Raw genomic sequence first — 22,997 nt, 5'->3', positions numbered from 1 at the left:
CTCTTAGTTTTCTTCTCTTGATGCTCTGTCATGGTTTGGAGAGGGGATTGGGCCAAGTCACCACCTGGGCAACACCTTGATCCAGAGCCTAATTTCTCACTGCCCACAGCTTGGACCCACTTGGAACAGCAGGCACCAAGTTAACTGGCAGGAGCAGAAATAGCCAGTGATTGAGAGTGGTAAACAACGAGACAGCAGGTCCAAAACAGTTCTTGATTCAGACATCAATTACCACTGGTACTGAGGCAAGTAACACATGACAACTATGTACCCACAATGCAACAAGAGGGTTAGAATTCACTAAAAGGGGATGTTCAAAAATAAAACCAACCAACCAGAACATAAAACTCAATGAAACAACATCTAGGCAACTGGAACCACGGCCAAAGAAAGAAAATGCACGGCACAATTGCAATAAAAATACTCGGCACGTCATGCAACGCAGCGAGACTGTGACATGACAGCTTGTAGAGAGGTTTAGTCTTTGCGAAGAAACACCACAGTTCCGCTGATGTAACTTACAAGGCGGGACCTACGGCTCTCCAGCGACACCCATGGGCCCTGCTGGGCAGCGGCAGAGAGGGTGGTGCTGAGTGTGTGTCGCTCTCATCCCCAACGTGCTTTTGTGTTTAAAGGAACGTTTGGTTTGTGTGTGGTGCAGTGGGGAGTGATTCTTCCCCCCCCCTCCCTCGGGGGAGTGTGGGTCTCTACGGATGGGGTTATCTTTTGTGTCCAAATGAAATTTAAACAAAGGTGGCAAAAAGGGGGAAGAGGGAGGGAGGGGGAGAGATGGTGATAAAGAGGGGAAAGGTTGAAATTAAAAAAAACAGAAAAAAGGAAAAGTCAGCATCAGATTTTCTTTTTAACACATTGCTTTCTTTCTAAAATAAAAGAGTCTGTAAAGGAGAACGTGAAGGAGGTGGGGGGTGGGGAAACCACTCACACAGGGCACGGCACAAGGACTGGACACAGGGGCAGGAGGGTCAAATCAACGGAGCTTAAAGAGCAGGCACACAAAACAACGGCACAAATTCACAACACTCCGCTCCTGGTTTCCTCACCACCCCATGGGTTAACCCCTTCGACACCAGGTGGCAAGCTCCTCTCTCTACCATCCTGGCACTCAGAGCTCCAGCAGTGAGGGTTTGCTTTGTGCGAGGTACAGAGGGTCAGGGTGAGAGTGCACCTCCATTCACCCTCCCCACACAGCCCGTGGCTCCTCCGGGCGAGAGGCACTGCCCATCGCATTCACAGAGGACCCACTGGTTGTCGGTGCGAGGGGCAGGGGACGGATGGATGTGAAATAATTCACACTGTGGGAGGTGTGTAATGCTGGGCCTGTTCCCGCTTCCATTGGCTTGTCCTTGAGCAGTCCTCGGCTGACAGGGGCGCTGCGGGTTGTAGGAAGAGTGAGTACAAGACATTCACACTCAAAAGGGGCTTCCACAACTCGGCTTCCAAGCCAAATGGCCAGAGGAGCTGGAGGTGAAGACATCACCATCCAACCATCAGTGCTTTTGTCCTGGATGGTGGGAAATGGGAGAAAAGTCCAGGCTTCCTTTGGTAATTAAAAACTGCCTTGTGCAGGGGGCTCAGCCAATGAGAAAGCAGGAAACTGAAGGGGGCAAATAAGCTGGCAGTGCTTGGTATTTGTGTTCTGATTGGTTGAGATGATAAAAGTTGACAAGTTATCACAGACTTGCAAAGTTATTAAGCACATTATCGGTGGAACTTGCGTTGATCTGGAACTTGACTGTCCTCACACACACTGCTTCACTTGTCAATTTGTAAATGGAATTTGTACCCTGATGTTAAACAATGTTAGAAGAAATTAACATATAGGATCCTGGTTCCCATGGTAACAGTCACCAATAAAGCACAGGTAGGTTTGTAAAACCCTTTCTAACGGTAAGGCTGAACATTAATAACATTCTAACCATGCCACGCCACCTTGAGAATCTTATCTGGGAAGCTGGTGAGACCACGGTGACACAGGGAAGCTGGAGATCTTGCCACTTAGAGTGTCTGGTGAAATTACTTCACATCTCTCAAAGTGAAACCAAAGATTTCCCTTCTTGTTTGATTCGATCACAGGGCAGGGAGAGTGCCTCTGTTAACCAGCTGCGATGGAGAGCCGTGTGTGTGATAATGTTCTCCACCTACCTGTTGGTCTAATGCCCCTCTTCCCTCACCCCTCAACACCTCTCCATCGCCTCCACACCCTTTATCCTCCCAGTCGAATCCCACACATTTCAACGTCCCACCCTAAACCCACACCCCCCCCCCCCCGTTCCTTTCCGTGTCCCATCCAGTCTAGTCCCAGCCTCCCTCTATCTAACATCTCTCATTCCCTGCTAAGCAATGCAACAAAAGCCAGAACGCTGAAGGAACTCTGCGGGCCAGGCAGCATCTGTGGAGGATAAAGGTGCAGGTCGACACTTCAGATGCAGACTCGAAATCAGGACTGAGGGGGATTATTGCCAGTCGATAGCAGTACCGTTGTGAGGGGAGGGGCGAGGGGACGGGTGAGTGTGTGTGGGAGAAGAACACCAGCAGTGTGGGATACCTGACACTGTTCATGCCATTGGGTTGTGAGCTACCCTAGTGGGACATCAGATGTTGTTCTTCCAGTTTACACTTGCCCTCACTGCACCAGTGGAGAAGACCGAGGACAGACAGGTCGGGGTGGGAGTGGGAAGGAGAGTTAAAACTATTAGCAACTGGAAGCTCTGGATGGCCATTGCAGACAGAGTGCAGATGCTCCACCAAACGGTCGCCTAGTCTGCGCTCGGTCCCACCAATGTAGAGGAGGCCACACGGTGAGCGCCGAATGCAGTGAGCAGCTTGGAGGAGGTGCAGGTGAACCTCTGCCTCACCTGGAAGGGCTGCTTAGGTCCATGGATGGTGGTGAGGGAGGAGGTGAAGGCTCCTGACCGTCTGCTTTCCTTCACGGATGCTGCCAGGCCTGCTGAGTTCCTCCAGCGCCTTGCTGTTTTATCTGGACTCCAGCATCTACAGTCCTGTGTTTCTCCAGTACCTGGCCTGCCCTTTTATTCATTTGGGGATTGTTTGAAGTTTTCCTTCTCACCAACCAGTGGACACACAATCTCTGTACTGACCTGGCTGTAACTAGGTGAAGAAAGCTCACATCCCAGGTCCCTCTTTATCCCTGCAAGCAGAGCTCCAGCCCATTGCCGTGAGAGCACCAGTGAACTTCTGCTGTTCCCTCCCCAGCCTTGGTGCAAGTCCCTGCTGTGTCTGAATGCAGTCAACACCCACTTCTTTTGTAGCTTCCAGATACGGGGCAGCACCCACAGGAAGGTACAGATACAACATCACCACCCGTGGGGAGAGGGGGTGGATGCTGGGACCTGGGAGTCAGATCCGGCCCGGGGAACAGTCAGTGCCGGGGAACGTGACCTGCCCTGGGAACGGTCAGGGCTGGGGGACGGTCAGTGCCAGAGAACGTGACCAGCCCTGGAAATGGTCAGTGCCAGGGAATGTGACCAGCCCAGGGAAGGGTCAGTGCCAGGGAATGTGACCAGCCCAGGGAAGGGTCAGTGCCAGGGAGTGTGACCAGCCCAGGGAATGGTCAGTGCCAGGGCCGGACCCGTCCCCACGGCGGTTGGGGAAGTGGACCTCGGCTGACTGGAGGCTGGCATCATTCTCTGCCGGCTCCCTGCCCAGGTCAGCGTGGCTCTTCCCGGACACCGGGACCACGTGCCCACATACCTGCAGGTCTAGTACGGTCGGTTGGCATCCTTCGGCCTCTTCAGCTGGACTTTTAACCTTTTCATGCCGATCTGGAAGCCGTTCATGGCTTGGATGGAGGTCTGTGCACTGGCCGGGTGATCGAAGCTCACGAAACCTGCGCCGGGTCGCAGGAGTAAAGAGGGTCAAGAGTCACGGACTTAACCCTCCGCACCCCTGACGTATTCCCGCCTCTCCCCCACCTCCCTCACTCCCGAGGGATCAGGTCCCACAGTCGGTGCTCCGCCAGCAGCCAGCACTGAGTGGTGTCCAGTCATTCAACTGAGTGACTTTGTGGCCACCGGATCTTTGGTACCACTCGAGTAGGGTAAGGCAGTCTTCAGTTCAACTTCAACAGCGTGGCGCTCCCTCCTCACCGCCCCTCCCGCAGCGCGGCGCTCCCTCCTCACCGCCCCTCCCGCAGCGTGGCGCTCCCTCTTCACCGCCCCTCCCGCAGCGCGGCGCTCCCTCCTCACCGCCTCTCCCGCAGCGTGGCGCTCCCTCTTCACCGCCCCTCCCGCAGCGTGGCGCTCCCTCCTCACCGCCCCTCCCGCAGCGCGGCGCTCCCTCCTCACCGCCCCTCCCTCCTCACCGCCCCTCCCGCAGCGCGGCGCTCCCTCCTCACCGCCCCACTGACAATGCAGAGCTTGTTTAGTGACCACGTCAGTGGCTGTGACGTGCTGAGGGACCCCCTGGGACACAGGTCTGACTTATGTTCCAGAATGTAACAGTCACCAGCACTGGTCATTTCCCTGCAGTGCTGAGGGACCAGTGACAGGATGGATTCACCCACAGCACAGCAGCTCCCTGGAGCCGGGGACTGCCTGGGCCGAAGTTTACTTCTCGCTCCACTCACCGAAACATTTACTTTGATTCGTTGCCCGGTCGACGAACACCTTGGCAGAAATGACGTTTCCAAATGGCAGGAACATCTGCAGCAGCTCAAAGTCGGTGAATTCCTGGGGCAGGTGGTAGATGAAGATATTGCAGCCTTCGGGGCCTTGTGTGGGACAGGAACAGAGATCAATGACAGGACCCACGGCCCCAGTACTTCCCCTCCCCGATTCCACACCCACCCAGTCGTTGGTTCATTATTGTCACACCGCACCATTCACAGAGTGCAGAGGGGACTCGCCTGGACTCGAGGGACTGAGTTATGGAGAGAGGTTGAGCAGGCTGGGGAGAACGAGGGGCATCTTACAGAGGGGTATAAAACCATGAAGGGCACAGACAGGGTGAATGCACCGTCTTTTTCCCCAGGGTTGGGGAATTGAGAACTAGAGGGCTCAGGTGAGAGGGGAGAGATTTAACAGGAACCCGAGGGGCAACTTTTTCCACGCAGAGGGTGGTGGGTATATGGAACGAGCTGCCAGAGGAAGTGGGCGAGGCAGGTACATTAACAACAGTTAAAAGGTACTTGGACAGGTATGTGGGTAGGGAAGGTTTGCATGGATACGGGTAACACAGGAAAATGGGACTAGCTTAGATGGGATCTTGATCAGCAATGTTCCAGTTGAGCTGAAGGGCCTGTTTCCGTGCTGTTTGACTGCATGTACCAAGATACAGTGAAAAGCTTTTGTTTGCATGCCATCCAGACAGTTGATATATAGAGAGCGAGCTGTATCACCCAAGGTGGCCATTTCATTGCCCCTCGGTCTGAGTCCAGGGGGCACGAGGCACTGCCACTCAGAGTGGGGGTTTCACCACTTACCCTCCCGCTGCTGCTGAGATACAGGAGCCGGCTGCTGTGGAAATGATTGGCTGACAACTCCATAGGTGGCTGGATACGCTGCTGTAAACAGTTAGAGATCAACAAAGGGTTAAATGGTGTCCGTCTTCTCATCACCCAAGGAGGGTGGTGATGCCACCTCCAATTTCATCATTACTTTCAGGGTCAGACACAGGGTGAAGCTCCCTCCGCACTGTCCCGTCACACACTCCCGGGTGTCAGGCACAGGGTGAAGCTCCCTCTACCCGTCCCACCACACACTCCCGGGTGTCAGGCACAGGGTGAAGCTCCCTCTACACCGTCCCATCACACACTCCCGGGGTCAGACACAGGGTGAAGCTCCCTCTACACCGTCCCATCATACACTCACGGGGTCAGACACAGGGTGAAGCTCCCTCTACACCGTCCCATCACACACTCCCGGGGTCAGACACAGGGTGAAGCTCCCTTACACCATCCCATCACAAATTGCATGGGTTGGAGACTGAAGTTCCCTCTGTGCTGTTCCAACTATTGTTTCGGCAATCCAGGCAATCTCACGCTCTGCTGGAGCGTAATCAACAGTGGCATTCCCACTAGAGCCCTCGGAGCTCACAGACAGGGATCCTTCATTCCCTGGGTTCTGGGCCCCAGGTAAACCGGACTGCCACCCCTGACAACATCCCCAGGATGTGTCGTTCCTCTGGTCACTGCATTGGAGAAGGCACACGGAGGGCTCTGCCGACAGTCTCAGTTCCCCCCACCACCCCCTTACTGGTTTGTGCAGAGGCCAGCATGACTGTGCCGGGGTTGTGTGCGTACCATTACCTGTGTAGTGCTGCATGCCTGCATATGCCTGCTGTAGGGGGTCCAAGGCTGGAGGGCCAGTTGCTTGGCTTTGTGCTGTGGAAGCAAGTGCTACTGATGTAGTCAGTGCTGCAGGGAATCCCAGCGCCCACCTTTCCCCTGCCACGTACCTCCCCTTTCAGAGCTCCACGGCACCTGTGGAGCCTGGAGGGGTGGCCCCTGTTGTGAGGAGGCCAGCAGACAGTCTGCACACAGTGAGCGCCCACAACCAGCGCAGAATCAACCAGCTGATCCGATTCAGTGATAAATGGATTGGAGAAATATTGGCCTCTACAGAACTGCTCTGGTCTTCAGGCAGTGTGGGTGAGGCTCCATGAATGTGTCATTGGAATGATGACATTCTCCCCGCCCCTCCCGTGGCGCGGCGCTCCCTCCTCACCACCCCACCCCTCTCCTCCTCACCGCCCCTCCCGCAGCGCAGCGCTCCCTCCTCACCACCCCACCCCTCCCCTCCTCACCGCCCCTCCCGCGGCGCAGCGTCGAGGGAGATTTTCGTGCTGTGGTCCTGGAGGTAGGGACCTGAGCACCATGCCAGTGGAGCTGAAGGCGAGGCTACCTGTGACCCTGCACTGGTGAGTGCCCAGCACCCACCTGCAGCCTGAGAGTGTTCTGCGGTTACCTGGGTAGGAATGGACCCCGTTGGTGTAGATGGCTTCAGAGGCTGCCTGGCCGTTGGTCTGACCAGCGATCTGGCTATAACCGTTGAGGGCAAGGGGTGCAGCAATGGCTGGAACCTGGGCCGCCGGCATTCCTGGGGGCGTGCTGCTTCCTGAGGAGCAGAAAGGCCACAATACAATGAGACTGGTGCGGCTTGTCTCGGAGGTAATGGCCCTGCCCGGAGCAAGGTTTTTGGGGGGGGGGGGGGGGGGTGGAGGAGGAAAGGGGGTTGGAGGCGGCAGCGGCGAAGGGGCAGAATGGGAGGAGGAGGCGGCGGGGGGGGGGGGGGGGGGGGAGGAAGAGGAGGCAGCAGCGAGAGGGGGGAGGCAGGGAGAGGGATGGTGAGGAGCCAGGATACCAATCCCTGGAGCTGAGAACACCCTGATCCAGAGCCCCCCCACCCTGGGCTCACCTGACCCAGTGCCCCCACCCCAGGCTCACCTGACCCAGTGCCCCCACCCCAGGCTCACCTGACCCAGTGCCCCCACCCCGGGCTCACCTGAGGGTGATGTCAGTGAGCTGGCGATCAGGCTGCTGGCGTTGACGGCTGCCACCTGCTGCAGCTGGACGGCTGTGGCCATGGGGTTGAGGTAGGCGGTCTGTGCAGCAGCCATCAGTGCTGCTTGGTGTTGCATCAGCTGCCAGGGGAGAGCGGGAGTTAGAAAGGCAGAGTGGGAACGGAGGGGCCGGCGCACCCGGAGAACCCCTGCACGGCCATTAGAACGCAACTTGGCACCAGAACCCCTCCCCCCCCCCACCACTCCCCACATCCCCGTCAGCGGCTGGGTCAGGGGTCCCTCCAGGTTACTCACTGACCGTTCACAGGGAAGGGGTTTGAACACACTGACCCCCCAACCTCACCCCACACTGGTGGGAGGGGGCAGGGCGGGAGGGGGGCCGGATGAGACGGGGGCGGGAGTCGCAGCTGTGCCCCCGGAGGCACAACGTTCCCAGCTGAGGGGAGCGACCCCCACCCCCCCACTCCGTGGCGGGCTGAGGGCTCCGTAATGCCATGCTCACTCACCGCCTGCGTGTACGCACTGTAGGCTCCGAACTGTACGGCCATGGGACTGAAGACCCCCAGCTGCCCCGCCACCTGCTGCATCCGCCGTAGGCTGCGCTCTTTGTCCGTGTCTGCGAACTTCACCACCAGGCTCGACGACGCCCCCTGTCCAGGTGGAGCACAGGTGTCAGGAGGGGGTCCCAGTTCGCCCCACCATATCACCCCCTCCACCCCCCCCATGACCCAGGCACTATCCCAATGGACCCATCCATTCACTAGTTCATTGGATTCAATCCCCCTTCCCATTCAGATTCCTGCTCCAATGATCAAACGTTACTCTGGCAGAAGATGACTGAATTGAGTTGACCTTCACTCTCCTGTTTTTGAATGGACCGTGAGGGGTCAGCGAGAACAGGAGGTCAGACTATTGCCTCACCCACTGGCCACTCTGTCAGCTGTGCACCCGGGACCATTGGTCGCGCTGTCAGTCTGATCTAGGCCAATGGAGTGAGATCCAGGTGCCTTGTAGGAAATAAAACTGGGACAAATTGCAGAAAACACCCTGCGAGAAAACATCTGTGTTCCTCGAGTGCACGCAGTTCTTCATTCCAGTGTCAGAAAATGATGGGTTTAAGCCCCTTCAGCAGACACTGGGGCATCTGCTACACCTCAGACCTGTCCAGGCGAGTGCCACAGTGTCATGGGCACCCGCTTTCAGATGAGAGGTTATGTCAAGCCTGGATCTGCTCTCTCCAGGGCGCTGTATTAATTTAGTTGTCCCGAGGCCAATGTGAACCCTTCAACCACCATCATCACACTGCTGGCTGTGGGATCTTGCTGTGCTCGTTAGTTGCCACGTTTCCCCTGCAGCAGCAATGCTGAACTGCCATTGGCTGCGCAGCGTTCGGGATGTCCCGAGACTGAGACAAAGCAGCAAGTCCATCTCAACCTTGCTTTGAGTTCCAACTTATTTCAGTATGGTCTGGAGCACGTGAAACAGTATGGACCTCACCTGTAACATGCGGCTCCCGTGCAGTGCAACGATTGCGGCCTGCGCTTCTGCATGCGTCTGGAATTTCACAAAGGCACAACCTGCGCAAATGATGAGAGGTTAATTCAACGATCTGAGGACAAGACCGGTGGCTACACCTGGAAACATCAAAATAAGCAAGGCACATCAATACTTCAGAACGGAACACTTCCCACTGCAGGCATTCACCGCCCAGTCACACACTCCCAGGGCAGGAACAGCACGGGTCAGACACAGAGGGAAGCTCCCTCCACACTGTCCCATTACACACTCCCGGAAAAAATTTGCAGAGTTGTGGACACAGCTCAATCCATCATGAAAACCAGCCTCCCCTCCATGGACTCTTGTCTACACTTCATGCTGCCTCAATAAAGCAGCCAGCGTAATCAAAGACCCCTCCCAGCTTGGTCATTCTCTCTTCTCCCCCTTCCCATCGGGGAGAAGATGTAAACATGAACCACCAGGCTCAGGAACAGCTTCTATCCCACTGTTGAACTCTTGAATGATAACGTTGAAATCTTGACCTCACAATCTACTTCATCATGGCCTTTACACCTTATTGTCTACCTGCACTTTCTCCGTAACTGTAACACTATATCCTGTATTCTATCATTGCTTTTCCCTTGTACCACCTCAATGTACTTATCTTTTGAAACGATCTGTATGGATGACATGCAAAACAAAGTTTTTCACTGTACATCAGTACGTGACAATAATAAACCAATTACATTTTACTGTTGGTTTCATACTTCAAACCTACGTTGTGTGCATATATGGAGCGAGCTATCAGCAGAAGTGTTTGAGGCAGGTACAATAACAATGTTGAAAAGCTATCTGGATAAATACACGGATGGGGGGGGTTTCAAGGGGTGTGGGCCAAACGCAGACAAATCGGACTAACTTGGTAGGCCCCTTGGTCGGAATGGACGAGTTGGGCAACTCTGACTCTGTGAATTGCTGGCCTGGGGTCAGCAGTATGATAAACATAGAACATAGACAGTACAGCGCAGGGACAGGACCTGCAGCCCACAGTGTGCACCTGACATTAACTGACCGTTAAGTACCATTTACACTAATCTCACTGCCCCCAGAACACACTACGCCAAAGATGCATTTCATTGTGTGCTTTGATGTACATGTGACTAATAAAGATCTCTTATCATTTTGTGGTCCCCAGGGTTTGGACCTGAAACGTCCACAATCCCTTTCGACCTCACAGATGCTGCTCGACCCACAGAGTTCCTCCAGCAGATTGTTTGTTGCTCCAGATCCCACCATCTGCAGTCTCCTGCGTCTCCATAGATGGAGACCGTTTGCCCCACAACTCTGTGCAATACCAATCTCCTACTGATTTCCCCGTAACCCGTTCTCCCCACATTTCCATTTCACCTGTGCACCAGGGGCAGCTCACAGTGGCCAATTATCTACGATCTGATGTGTCGCTGGGACATGGGAGGAAACTGAGCCCTTAAGGAAACTCACAGAGAGAACGTGCAAACTCCACACAGACAGCACCGGAGGTCAGGATTGAGCCCGGGTCTCTGGAGCTGAGAGGCAGCGGCTCTACCAGCTGCTCCAATGTGCCATTGTAAGAAACGGAAAACAAAGTGGTGTTTCTCAACTACTCATATTCAGCATTAGACCATAAGATATAGGATCATGATCGGCCATTCGGCCCATCGAGTCTGCTCCACCAATCATGGACAATTTTTTCTCCATCCGATTCTCCCACCTTCTCCCTGTAACCCTTAACCCCACCCCCCTCACCAATCAAGAACCTATCAATCTCTGCCTGAAATACACCCAATGTCCACAGCCCTCTGAGGCAACAAAGGAACGAAGCATCTTGCCCCCTCCTCGTTACCACCATCAGGGAGCCTGAAGACCCACACTCAACAATTCAGGAACAGCTTCTTCCCCACCACCATCAGATTTCTGAACAGCCCATGAACACTGCCTCGTTATTGCTTTTTTTCTTGCACTATTTGATTTTGTAATTTATTGTAATTTTATGCCTTGCACTGTACTGCTGCCGCAAACAACACATTTCACGTCATACCAGTCAGTGATGATAAACCTGATTCTGACCTGCTGTCTAAAGCAGAGGTTGGGGCACTTGGAATACGATTTCACTCAAAGAACGAAGACTGCAACTCACACCTCATGCAACTTAAAACACACCGTGTGGTTATGTGCAGTGGTAGGGTATCAAGGGTTAATCTTGGTGCGGTGAGGTCAGAGGTTTGTGTCCTGGTTATATAGGCCAGTGAGCATCTGCCTGTCTTTCTCCTGGAAGGAACACAAAACACAACAGTACAGCACAGGAACAGGCCCTTCAGCCCACGTCTAATTCAATTACCTTTACTGATGCCGTCTGGCCCTCGCAGAATCGTGCACTCCTCGATGGTCCCAAAAGCCTCGAACATTTTCCGGACATCCTCGTCGGTCTGTTGTTTCCCCAGCATTCCCACAAAGAGCTTCCGGTCCTCTGGAGAACACAGAGGGGAGGTTGAGAACCATACTGACGATCTGGGAAATGGGGTTGGGGTGAAGAGTGGGATTACACTGCAGTGCAGGGGTGTAAAGTCTCACAAAAATCTGCCCGCTTGGTTTCTAACCTCACTCTTAGGAAAGAGTTGCATTTCTCCGTGGTTGTCCCGTCACACACTCCCGGGGTCAGATACAGGGTGAAGCTCCCTCCACACCGTCCCATCACACACTCCTGGGGTCAGACACTGGGTGAAGCTCCCTCCACACCGTCCCATCACACACTCCCGGGGTCAGATACAGGGTGAAGCTCCCTCCACACCGTCCCATCACACACTCCCGGGGTCAGCCACAGTGTGAAGCTCCCTCCGCACCATCCCGTCACACACTCCCGGGGCCAGCCACGGCATGAAGCTCCCTCCACACTGTCCCATCACACACTCCCAGGCCAGGGACAGCTTAGGGGTAGATACAGAGGAAAGGTCCACTATACTGCAGATGCTGGAAATCTAAAACAAAATCAAAATATAAGGCATTGGTTAGACTGCACTTGGAATATTTTGAGTAATTTTGGGCCCCTTATCGAAGGAAGAATGTGCTGGCCCCAGAGAGGGTCTACAAGAATGATCCCGGGAATGAAAGGCTTAACATATGAGGAGTGTTTGATGTCTCTGGGCCTGAATTCGATGGAGCTCAGAAGGATGAGGGAGGGGATCTCACTGAAACCTACTGAATACTGAAAGTCCTGGATAGAGTGGACATGGAGAGGATGTTTCCATCAGTAGGAAAGTCCAAGATCCAAGAGCACAGCCTCAGAATAAAGGGACATGCCTTTAGAACTGAGATGAGGAGGAATTTGTTCAGCCAGAGGGTGGTAAATCTGTGGAATTCGTTGCCACAGACGGCTGGAGGCCAAGTCATTGGGTGTATTTAAGGCAGAGGTTGAGGGCTACAGGGAAAAGGTGGGAGAGTGGGGTTGGGATAAAGAAAACAATCAGCTGTGATTGAATGGCAGAGCAGACTCAATGGGCCAAGTAGCCTAGTTCTGCTCCTATATCTTATGGCCTTAAACAGTAAATACTGGGAATACTCGGCAGGTCAGGCCACATCCCTCTACACCATCCCATCACACACTCCCAGTGCAGGGCCAGCACTGGTAACTGGAGGCCATCGGTGTGCAGAGCCTCAGCTGAAGCTGGAGAGAGCGAGAGTACACACAGAGACCTGCTGGTAGGAAAGAGGAGGGAGAGGAGGAGGATGCCCTTTGCATTATAGGGTTGGTGGCTGGGATTAGGAAGTGTGGAGAAATGGAGAGGAGGCTGCAACCTCACAGGGGCTGGGGTCTCCACTCTACACAGAGGTCAGAGCTGTGCTTTTGCACTTTTTATTTTCATACACAAGTACGCTCACCCGAGCATCCAAAATGCAATTCCCTGGTGAAAATACCCAGGAACATTAACATTTATTCTTGAAATGTAGGTGATGCTAATACTCATTTCCCAGCCATGGTTTGTGAGAGATGGTGGAAGGGGCTGGAGTTCTAGGGTGAGCAACAGCAGGAAGTATGCATTTTGTAATTATAAGTTGAGGGTCTAATAGCTGTTTGATGATGTCCCGGCTCACTAAGTGGATCACTTAGGTCCCTATGCAATCTGAGAGTTCAGGGCAGGAGTCTGCGATGTGGCTGCACGTTGCTGTATGTATCCCATTTGTTCAACAATTCAGTACACCTACGATTCAACACATTGCAGGCGGAAACAAGGATCCTCAATATTTAGATTTTTGATCAACCTTTTGTTGAATTCTGATGCTGAAAGCCAGATTGTGTGCCACTGGCTTTTAGTGTCCAAACTGCTTGAGGAAGTGGTACAGGCAAGTACAATTAGGACGTTTAAAAGACATTTGGATAGGTACATGGACAGGAAAGGTTCAGAGGGATGGGGGACACGTGCAGGCAAATGGGACTGGCTCAGGTAGACAACTTGATCAGCATGGGCATTGGGCCAAAGGGCCTGTTTCTGTGCTGTACAACTCTGCGACTCTCTGCACTGTAATGGTGGGGACCACAGCTGCCTGGGTGTTAAAGCTTGGACTTTGGTACTAACTAGGTGGGCTTCACTGACCTGCCAAAGATCCACCACAAAGACTAATCATCACCTCTCCCCTTTCCCACAAAGCTCTCTCCCCTCCCTCCAACCTTGCTTCATTTTGACTGGGCACGGCCGGTAGACCACATGGCCGCTCCATCCTCTCTGTTGGTGGACCCCATCCACCCCCCCACCCCCTTCAGCTGGGTATCGAGCACTCCCGTAGCCCTGTTACTGTTTCGATTTCTGAAGCAGCAAAACAATGCGTCAAGGACTACGCTCGCCCCAGTGTGACCGTCAAGACCTGTCTAGAGGCAATGGTCGAGGTTGGTGGCTCCTTGACCATAGCTGCAGCCCCTAAGATGTATAGAATGTGTTTTCCCTGAAGACCAAGTGGGTGGTGTCATTAATCCTGAACCAGGGGCTCACTGTGGACTGCCTGGAGGCTACTGCTCAGCTTGTCATGGTCTCTAATGTCCCGGCCTTACTCGGTGAGCTTCTCCTCCCCTGTGTGCACCCTCTGGGGGAGGGGAGGTTGGAGATCACCCTGATGCTGCTCTGTTTCTGGGAGAGCGGCCTCACTCACGTCGTCCCCTTTCACCACCGGCTCTTTATTCAGCTGGCATGGGAGGAGGATATCGATGGGAACTTGAATGTCCAGTTCCAGAGTACAGCCCATCGTGCCCGCTGGACCTCGGTGGAACACTGTGCCAGGTGTGCAAGACGGTGAGGCACGTTGGGAAGAGCTGTTCCAAGCAGTGGGCTGCCAAATTCCACCTCAGTGCCCCAGGGTAGTACTGCTACCTCTTAGCCTCATGGGTGCTGGCAAAGTGGGGACAGAGGCTGGCGAAGAGGGGACTATCTGGGTGGAGGGAAGGTGCAGAGGAAGACCAGGCACCTTCAGGCACGTCCCCTGGAGCTGACCGGCACCCTCCACCAGCTCTCATGAGACAAATCTTCCTGGAGAGCCACTGGGGGAATGTCTGGTGACTTTCTTGTGGTGCAGGGCAGTTGTCATTCTCATATTTCCTTACCACACAGAGGGAGGCTATTTGGCCCATCAAGCTCTGAGAATCCCATCAAACCCATTCCCACACTTCTTTCCTTGTAACTTATTTTCCCCTCACACTCCCTTTCTCCTCCACCTACCCTCACTAAGGACAATTTACCTGCAGGTCTTTGTGACCTAGGAGGAAAGTGGAACACCGGGGAAACCTATCCGGTTATTTGGAGAATGTACAAACTCCACGCAGAGAGCACCCGACGTCAGAATTGAACCCAGTTTGGTGGAACTGCAAGGCAGAAGTTCTACCTATCCTGCTGCCCAAGAGGGACGATATCCACCTCTTAAGAGACCTGTGTCCTGGCCTCTCTCCTCAGAACTGATCACAAGATCTTTGCTTGGTTTACATTCGTCTGCCTGGTTCACGTGATCCACTGCAACTAGTCCTACGTGGTCCTGGGCCAGTCCATTCAGGCCAATATCTATCCGATCCAGGATGTGGCCCACCTTTCACAGAGGGCTGGACTGTGACCCTAAACCTATGCGCCCAAGTTTTGGACTCCCCTACCCAGAGAAAAGACTATTACTGTCCACCTTATCTATGCATTGTAATTTTAAACACTTCTAGAAGGTCACCCCTCATTCTCCTACATTCCAAGGAATAAAGACCCAGCCTGGCCAACCTCTCCCTATAACTCAGGCCCTTGAGTCCTGGCAACATCCTTGTAAATCTACACTCTTTCCAGTTGAACCATGTCTTTCCTATAACAGGGAGACCAAAACTGTACACAGTACTCCAAGTGCGGCCTCGCCAATGACTGATGCCTTTCTCACCACCCTGTCTACCTCTGACACTGCTTTCAGTGAACTATGCACTTGTTCCATTACACTCCCTAGTGCCCCACCCATTCATAGTACAAGTCTTACTCTGGTTTGTCTTTCCAAAGTGCATCACTGATATACTTACCTGTACTGAAATCCATTTGCCACTCCTCTGCCCAGTTCCCTAACTGATCAAGATCCCCCTGTAATCTTCTTCACTATCAACAACACTTCCTAATCTTATGCAGACTTAATGATCTTGTGTATTCATTGTGTATCTTGTGTATTCGATAGAAGTTGTGGATGCATTGGTGATCATTTTCCGATGTTCCTTAGACTCGGGGACAGTTCCTGAGGATTGGAGAATGGCTAATGTTATCCCACTTTTTAAGAAAGGAAAGAGGGAGAAAACGGGGAACTATCGTCCAGTTAGCCTAACATCTGTGGTGGGGAAGATGCTAGAGTCCATTACTAAGGATGAAATAGCAGCATATTTGGATAGCAATGATAGGATTGGGTCGAGTCAACATGGATTTATCAAGGGCAAATCATGCTTGACTTATCTTCTGGAGTTTTTTTGAGGATGTAACCAGGAAAATAGACAAGGGAGATTCAGTGGATGTTGTATACCTCGACTTTCAGAAGGCATTTGATAAAGTGCCGCACAGGAGATTGGTGGGTAAATTAGGGCTCATGGAATTGGGTGGCGGGTATTAACATGGATAGAAAACTGGTTGGCGGATAGGAAACAAAGGGTAGGGGTGAATGGATGTTTCTCAGAATGGCAGGCCGTGACTAGTGGGGTGCCACAGGGCTCGGTGCTGGGACCACAGCTGTTTACGATCTATGTTGATGATTTAGATGAAGGCATTGTGAATAACATTAGCAAGTTTGCTGATGATACAAAGTTGGGTGGCAGTGCGACATGTGTAGAGGAAGTTAGGAGAATTCAAGGTGATTTGGATAGGTTGGGTAAGTGGGCAGATACTTGGCAGATGAAGTTTAATGTGGATAAGTGTGAGGTTATCCACAGGAACAGGAAGGCGGATTATTATCTGAATGGTGTGGGGTTAGGTAAGGGGGAAATACAAAGGGATCTAGGAGTCCTTGTTCATCAGTCACTGAAAGTGAATGAGCAAGTGCAGCAGGCTGTGATGAAGGCTAATGGAATGTTGGCCTGTACTACAAGGGGAATTGAGTACAAAAGCAAAGAGATTCTTTTGCATTTGTACAGGGCCCTGGTGAGACCACTCCTGGAGTATTGGGTACAGTTTTGGTCTCCAGGGTTAAGGAAGGATATCCTGGCTATAGAGGGCGTGCAGCGTAGGTTTACGAGGTTAATTCCGGGGATGTTGGGACTGTCTTATGCTGAGAGGTTGGAGAGACTGGGATTGTACACGCTGTAATTGAGAAGATTGAGAGGGGATCTGATTGAAACATACAGGATTATTAAGGGATTGAACAAGATAGAGACAGGAAATATGTTCCAGATGTTGGGGAAGTCCAGGACCAGGGGGCATGATTTAAGAATAAGGGCTAGGCCATTTAGGACAGAGGTGAGGAAAAATTTCTTCTCCTAGAGGGTTGTGAATTTGTGGAATGCACTGCCTCAGAGGGCAGTGGAGGCCAATTCTCTGGGCACTTTCAAGAAGGAGCTAGATAGGTTTCTTATAGATAGGGGAATCAAGGGATATAGGGACAAGGCAGGAACAGGATATTGATTGTTGAAGATCAGCCATGATCTCAAAATGGTGGTGCAGACTCGAAGGGCCGAATAGTCTACTTCTGCTCCTATTGTCTATAAATCGGTTATATAAATAATGGGGGTCCAAATGCCAACCCCTGTGGCACACCACTAGTCATGCTGCCTCAGGATCTTATACAGAATCATATAATAAAGAAAAGGGCCCTTTCAGCTCACCTTGTCCACGCCAACCCTGATGCCTATCTACACTAATCCCATTTGCCCGCATCCCTCCACACCTTTCCTATCCAGGTACCTGTCCAAATGCCCTTTAAATATTGTAAATGCATCTGCCTCCACCACTTCCTCTGGCAGCTTGTTCCAGATATTCACAACACTCAAAGTGAAAAATCTTACCCCACAGATCTTTCTCCCCTGTCACGTGAAGTCTGTGCCCACCAGTTCCAGACTCCCCTGCCCTGGAGAAAAGACTGACCATCTCTCCTATCGATGCCCCTCATAATTTTATAAACCTCTATAAGGTCACCCCTCAGCTTCCTACATTGCAGTCAGCACAAACCCAGCCTATCCAATCTCTCCTCATAACTATAGCTCTCCATTCCAGGTAGCATTGTGGTGAAGCTCTTTTGTACTCTCTCCATTGCTACCACATGCTTCTTGTGGAGTGGTGACCAGAAGTGTACACAATACTCCAGGTGTAGTCAATAGGGTCTCTCCTCATTCTTCTAAACGCCAGAGAATGCAGACCCAACCTTTGATGGTTCTGGCAGTGACTGCTGCTCCCCACTGATACCGGTTTGGTGACCGGACAGTCTAATTCTGAGATGACCATCAGGGAATGGAAATGGTGCCTCCTCACCACAGGACACAGAGGACAGAATCTTTGGGTCACTGATATAAAGCACCCCTCCCAGAGGAGGCAGGGTTCCAGGACGCTGACGATTCACCAAGACAAAGTTGTCTGAGAAACCACGAAGGCGCTTACCTCCTCGACCTTCACTGTCTGCTGGCTTCACCTGGATGGGCCGATTCATCTGCAAGAAGCCAAGGAGAGTTTGGAGATGAGCACCATGCTGTAACCAGACTGTAGAACAGAGAGACCTAGTGCTACAGATACATAGTTCCCTGAAAGTGGTGACGCAGGCAGACAGGGTGGGTTAAGAAGGCATTTGGCACGCTTGCCTTCATTGCTCAGGGCACTGAATACAGGAGTTGGGATGTCATGTTACAGCTGTACAAAGCATTGGTGAGACGCACTTGGAGTAATGTATGGCCACCTAGCTATAAAAAGCATGTCTTTAAGCTGGAATGGGTGCAGAGAAGATTCACTGGGATGTTGCCGGGACTGGAGGGGTTGAGTTATAAGGAGAGGCTGGATAGACTGGGGCTTTTTTTCCCCTGGTGTAGGAGGCTGAGGGGTGACCTTACAGAGGTGTATAAAATCATGAGGGGAATAGATAAAGTGAATGGTCATAGTCTTTTCCCCAGGGTGGGGGAGTCTAAGACTAGAGGGCACAGGTTTAAAGTGAGAGGGGAGAGATTTAAAAAGGGACCTGAGAGGCAACCTTTTCTACACAGAGGGTGGTGGGTATGTGGAACGAGCTGCCAGAAGTGGTAGAGGCGGGTATGATTACAACACTTGGACAGGTACGTGGATCAGAAAGGTTTGGAGGGATGTGGGCTGCAGGCAGGCAGAAGACTAGCTCAGGTAGCTAACTTAGTCAGTATGACCAATTTAGGCCAAAGGGCCCGTTTTCGTGCTGTACAGCTCTGTACCCAGAGTGGATCCGATTGAAGACCTGGTGCTTGCTATTTGACCTGGAGTGAACCCTGTCCCACACCAGGGGCACCACAGGTTGCTCTTTGCAGGACAGAGTTTGAACTGTGAGAGGTATCAGAGCCAAGCTCACCCGATGGGGTGATGGCACTGTGGGGCAAGGGTCCTTACAGACCCCCATGCCCACTACTGTACGAGAAGAAACCATTCTTTTATTGTCTTAAATCCAGCTAATTAAGAGGGAAAAAGCAGATTGGGAAATTACGTGAAATGGTTTGCTTGTAGATAAATAGGAAACAGAAATACGTAATTGTTCTCAACAAATTGCATTGAGAGATAAAATCCCCTTGGGAAAAGTGACCCATCGGGAGTTAACTAAAGGTCAAGAAATAGTATTAAATTAAGAAGCTGATAATGCTGCCAAGAAGATTGGGAGAGCTTTAAGGATCAGCAATGGATGGGCTGAAAATTGATGACGAGGGGAGCTTGTCAAAAAACAAGGAAAAGGGCCAAGATTTCTAACAGGAAACGATAATCAAGAAGAAACTGCAGACGCTGGAAATCCAGAACAAAATCCGGGGGACAAAGAGAGAGCAATTGAGAGCATTCTGACAAAGGATTGCAGCCCCAAAACGTGGACTCTCTCTCCTTTGTGTGTTTGTAAGTGATTTCTAAAGAGTGGCAAAGGTAAGTGTGGGTCCTTTAGTCAGAGGAATTAGAGAAATGAGGAAGTAAGAGGCAGCTGTAGAAGATGGAAAACAGTTGGAGAAATAGGAGTGAGATACAGATGGACAACACTTAGGACCAAGTGCAGAAAAACAGTGAGATAGAGGAAGCAAGGATTACTGACAGTGAGGCATTTAAAGCGATCGGTACCACTGAAGAGAAAATACAGAGGCAGCAAGGGTTAGCGTTAAGCTCCCTCCGCACTGTCCCATTAAACATCCACCACATCCCCATCCTTGTGAGGGCCACTGTGTGTGAGAGTGCACAAGGGTCACATTCCGTCCGTCTGGCTGAATCCATGAGGATCTCTCACGCTGGCTGCCGACTAGTTATTTTACTGACAGAAGCACTGAAATGGTTGGGTAGATGATGAGAGAGGTGAGGGGCAGAGAAAAAGAGCAGGAGACAAGAGAGAGACGGAAAGAGAAGGGTAGAAACTCTTACAAGGGAAGATATTCTCTCCATATCCACCTTATCTACGCCCCTCATGATTTTAGAAACCTCTATTCTTATTCTCTCTCACTCACACCCAGCAACTCTCCGTTTGATTTTTTTTGTGTCATTAACCTACACAAGTCAGAGTTATACAGCATGGAAACAGACCATCTGGTTCATGCCAACCAAGATGCCTCATTCAAGCTGGTCCCATTTGCCAGCATTTGGCCCATAACCTTCTAAACCTTTCCAATCCATGTAACTGTCCAACTGTCTTTAAACAGTTGTAGTTGTACCTGCCTCAACCACTTCCTCTGACAGCTCGTTCCACATACATAACCACTCTTCATGTAAAAAAAAAGTTGCCCCTCAAGTTCCTATTTAATCTCTCCCCTCTCGCCTTAAATCTGTGCCCTCTAGTTCTTGATTCCCCAACCATGGAAAAAAGACCAAGTGCATTCACCCTATCTACGCCCCTCATGATTTTATACACCTCTATAAGATCATCTCTCAGTCTCCTACGCTCCAAGGAATAAGGTCCTAGCCTGTCCAACCTCTCCCTACAAATCAATCCCTCAAATCTTGGCAACATCCTTGTAAATCTTTCCTGCACTCTTTCCAGTTTAGTAACATCTTTCCCATAGCAGGGTAGCCAAATCATCTACCAGCACGTCTTGGCAATGTAGGAAGAAACCAGAAACACGGTGGGGGGGGGGGGGGGGGGGGGTGGTGGTGTTAAACCCACAGAGTTACAGGGAGAATGTACAAACTCCAGGTGGCTGGAGCTGTAAGGCAGCAGCACCAACTATCACCTGTAGGATGAGGCCCTTTAACAACCGATTAGTGTGGAATTAGTGTCGGACTAACCCTCAGAATTCTTTTTAAGCTGATCGCAGGGCTGCAGAGATTTAAGAAGAAGTGCACGAGGGCTTGTTCAAAGTCTTAAGCTGAAAGATGAGCGAACAAGCTTGGATTTCTCCAGGCACCTCACCTCATGGCGGCTTCTCTCTGAACAGCAAGTATCCCACAAATAGGAAATGCCAGGAGACCATTCGCCCCATTTTGTGGGTGTGGGTCCAGCCAAATCCCACCTTCTAGCACTGGATTCATAGCCCTGCAGGTCATAGCTGTGTGTGTGTGCGTGTGCGTGTGGTTGGGGGGGGGGGGGGGGAATGTTTCTGCTCTTTCACCCTTTCTGTCCCAGACCCTCGTCACCCTCTGGGTGGAGATACTCTTCCTAGTCTTCCCTCCACTCCTACCATCATTTACATGATGTTGTGCTGATCTTGATGCCACTTTATACCAAACGTCCTCCTCCTGTGTATCATCCACATCCCTCCATTCCCTTCATTTCATCCGTCTGTCTAAAAGCTTCTTAAACTGCACCAGACTGCCTGCTTCCACTACTAACCCTGCTAACTCACTCCAGGCACCTGCCACTCTCTGCGTAAACGTCCCCCCCCTTCCAACCTTAAAACCATGTCCTCTGGGGTTTGACATTTCTACCGAAAAGATTCTGACTGTCTACCTGATCTATGCCTCTCATAATTTTAAAAACCTCTATCAGGTCTCCCCTCAGCCTCAAGGGAGAACAACCCAGGTTTGTCCAACCTCTCCTTACAGCTCAGACCCTCTGTTCCAGGCAGCATCCTGCACCGTCTCCAGACCGTCCACATCCTGTAATCACCTGTCGTTTTCAGTGATGTTGTTACGGGATAAATATTGGCCCCAGGAGAATTCCCCACTCCTCCTGGGAATAGTGGCCATGGGGTCTTCTTATTCTTGACCTCCTATATGAAGCTGCTGAGGACCTCCTATATGAGGCCATTCAGCCCATCGATTCTCATCGAAGGCCCTCAGAGCAATCCCATTAATTCTATCTGTCCACATTTCCCTGTCACCCATTCTCTCTCACATGCCAGTTAAAAGCCTGTCACCCTCGAATCCCCTGCCATCCACCCGTACTAGGGATGATTTATTACAGCTAATTAAGCTACATGCTCTTCTATGGGATCTGGAAGGTAACTAGAGGACCTGAGGGAAACACACACACAGCATTCAAGGTCAGGATCCAACCTGGGTCACTGGAGCTGTGAAGAGCAGAATCACTTTGTTCACACTCACTCTCTCCTCCAAAGAGCAACCGTTACCCCTCCCAACACCACACCGTTACCCCCCCATACATGGTGTTGGACAGGGTTTACTCCAGGTCAAATAACAGGCACCAGGTTGCAAACTGGATCCACAGTAATAACGAATGGGAACAGGCCCTTCGGCCCAGCTTGTCCATGCCAACCAAGTTGCCTACCTGAGCTGGTCTTTTTCGTCTGTGTTGGCCCGTATCACCTTAAGATACAGGAACAGAATTAGGCCATTCAGCCCATCGAGTGCTCCACCATTCAATCAAGGCCGATTTATTTTCAACCCCATTCTCCCACCTTTTCCCAATGACCCTTAACCCCACCCCCACCCCCTTGCCTATCAAGAACCTATCAATCTCTGCCTTAAATACACCCACTGACTTGGCCTCCACAGCCCTCTGTGGCAACGAATCCCACTGGCTGAAGATCTCATCCTCCTCAGGTCAGTTCTAAAGGGATGTCCCTTTATTCTGAGGCTGTACCCTCAGATCCTAGACTCTCCCACTGATGGAAATCCTCCCCACATCCACTCTATCCAGGCCTTTCAGTATTCAATAGGTTTCAATGAGATTCCCCCCTCATCCTTCTGAACTCCCCTGAGTACAGGCCCAGAGACTTCAAACGCTCCTCGTACTTTAAGCCTTTCATTTCCAGGATCATTCTTGTGAACCTCCTCTGGACCCTCTCCAGGGCCAGCATATCCCTCTGAACCTTTCCTACCCAGCTACGGGTGTAGAGGTGCTGCATCACTGCAGGGTGCTGTGCTCAGCACGGAGTGGGGGTGACTGCCGCCCACCAC

General features: G+C 51.8%; 1 protein-coding gene across 5 annotated transcripts in view; it reads right to left on the bottom strand.

Moving 5' to 3' along the window:
* Positions 1 to 22,997, bottom strand: part of LOC127587552 (CUGBP Elav-like family member 3-B) — a 50,901-nt gene that overhangs the window by 2,692 nt on the left and 25,212 nt on the right. For 2 of the 5 annotated variants that reach the window (XR_007958790.1, XR_007958791.1), the window contains 11 exons: positions 18,105 to 18,153; positions 11,375 to 11,503; positions 8,998 to 9,077; positions 8,007 to 8,150; positions 7,482 to 7,620; positions 6,945 to 7,094; positions 6,287 to 6,361; positions 5,462 to 5,542; positions 4,607 to 4,750; positions 3,733 to 3,868; positions 523 to 723 (listed from right to left, as the gene is read on the bottom strand). Coding sequence is in view for 3 of the 5 variants with exons in the window: in XM_052045985.1 (XP_051901945.1) it covers positions 3,741 to 3,868; positions 4,607 to 4,750; positions 5,462 to 5,542; positions 6,287 to 6,361; positions 6,945 to 7,094; positions 7,482 to 7,620; positions 8,007 to 8,150; positions 8,998 to 9,077; positions 11,375 to 11,503; positions 18,105 to 18,153 (1,119 nt within the window). In the remaining 2 variants the exon portion in view is untranslated. Of the gene's footprint in view, positions 1 to 401; positions 724 to 1,794; positions 1,806 to 3,732; positions 3,869 to 4,606; positions 4,751 to 5,461; positions 5,543 to 6,286; positions 6,362 to 6,944; positions 7,095 to 7,481; positions 7,621 to 8,006; positions 8,151 to 8,997; positions 9,078 to 11,374; positions 11,504 to 18,104; positions 18,154 to 22,997 lie in introns of those variants that run through there. The other 3 variants (XM_052045984.1, XM_052045986.1, XM_052045985.1) reach the window with 3 other exon arrangements.

This window comes from Pristis pectinata, chromosome 40 (assembly GCF_009764475.1).
Source record: "Pristis pectinata isolate sPriPec2 chromosome 40, sPriPec2.1.pri, whole genome shotgun sequence".
NCBI classification, from domain to species: domain Eukaryota; kingdom Metazoa; phylum Chordata; class Chondrichthyes; order Rhinopristiformes; family Pristidae; genus Pristis; species Pristis pectinata.
This window is presented reverse-complemented; position numbering and strand designations above follow the sequence as displayed.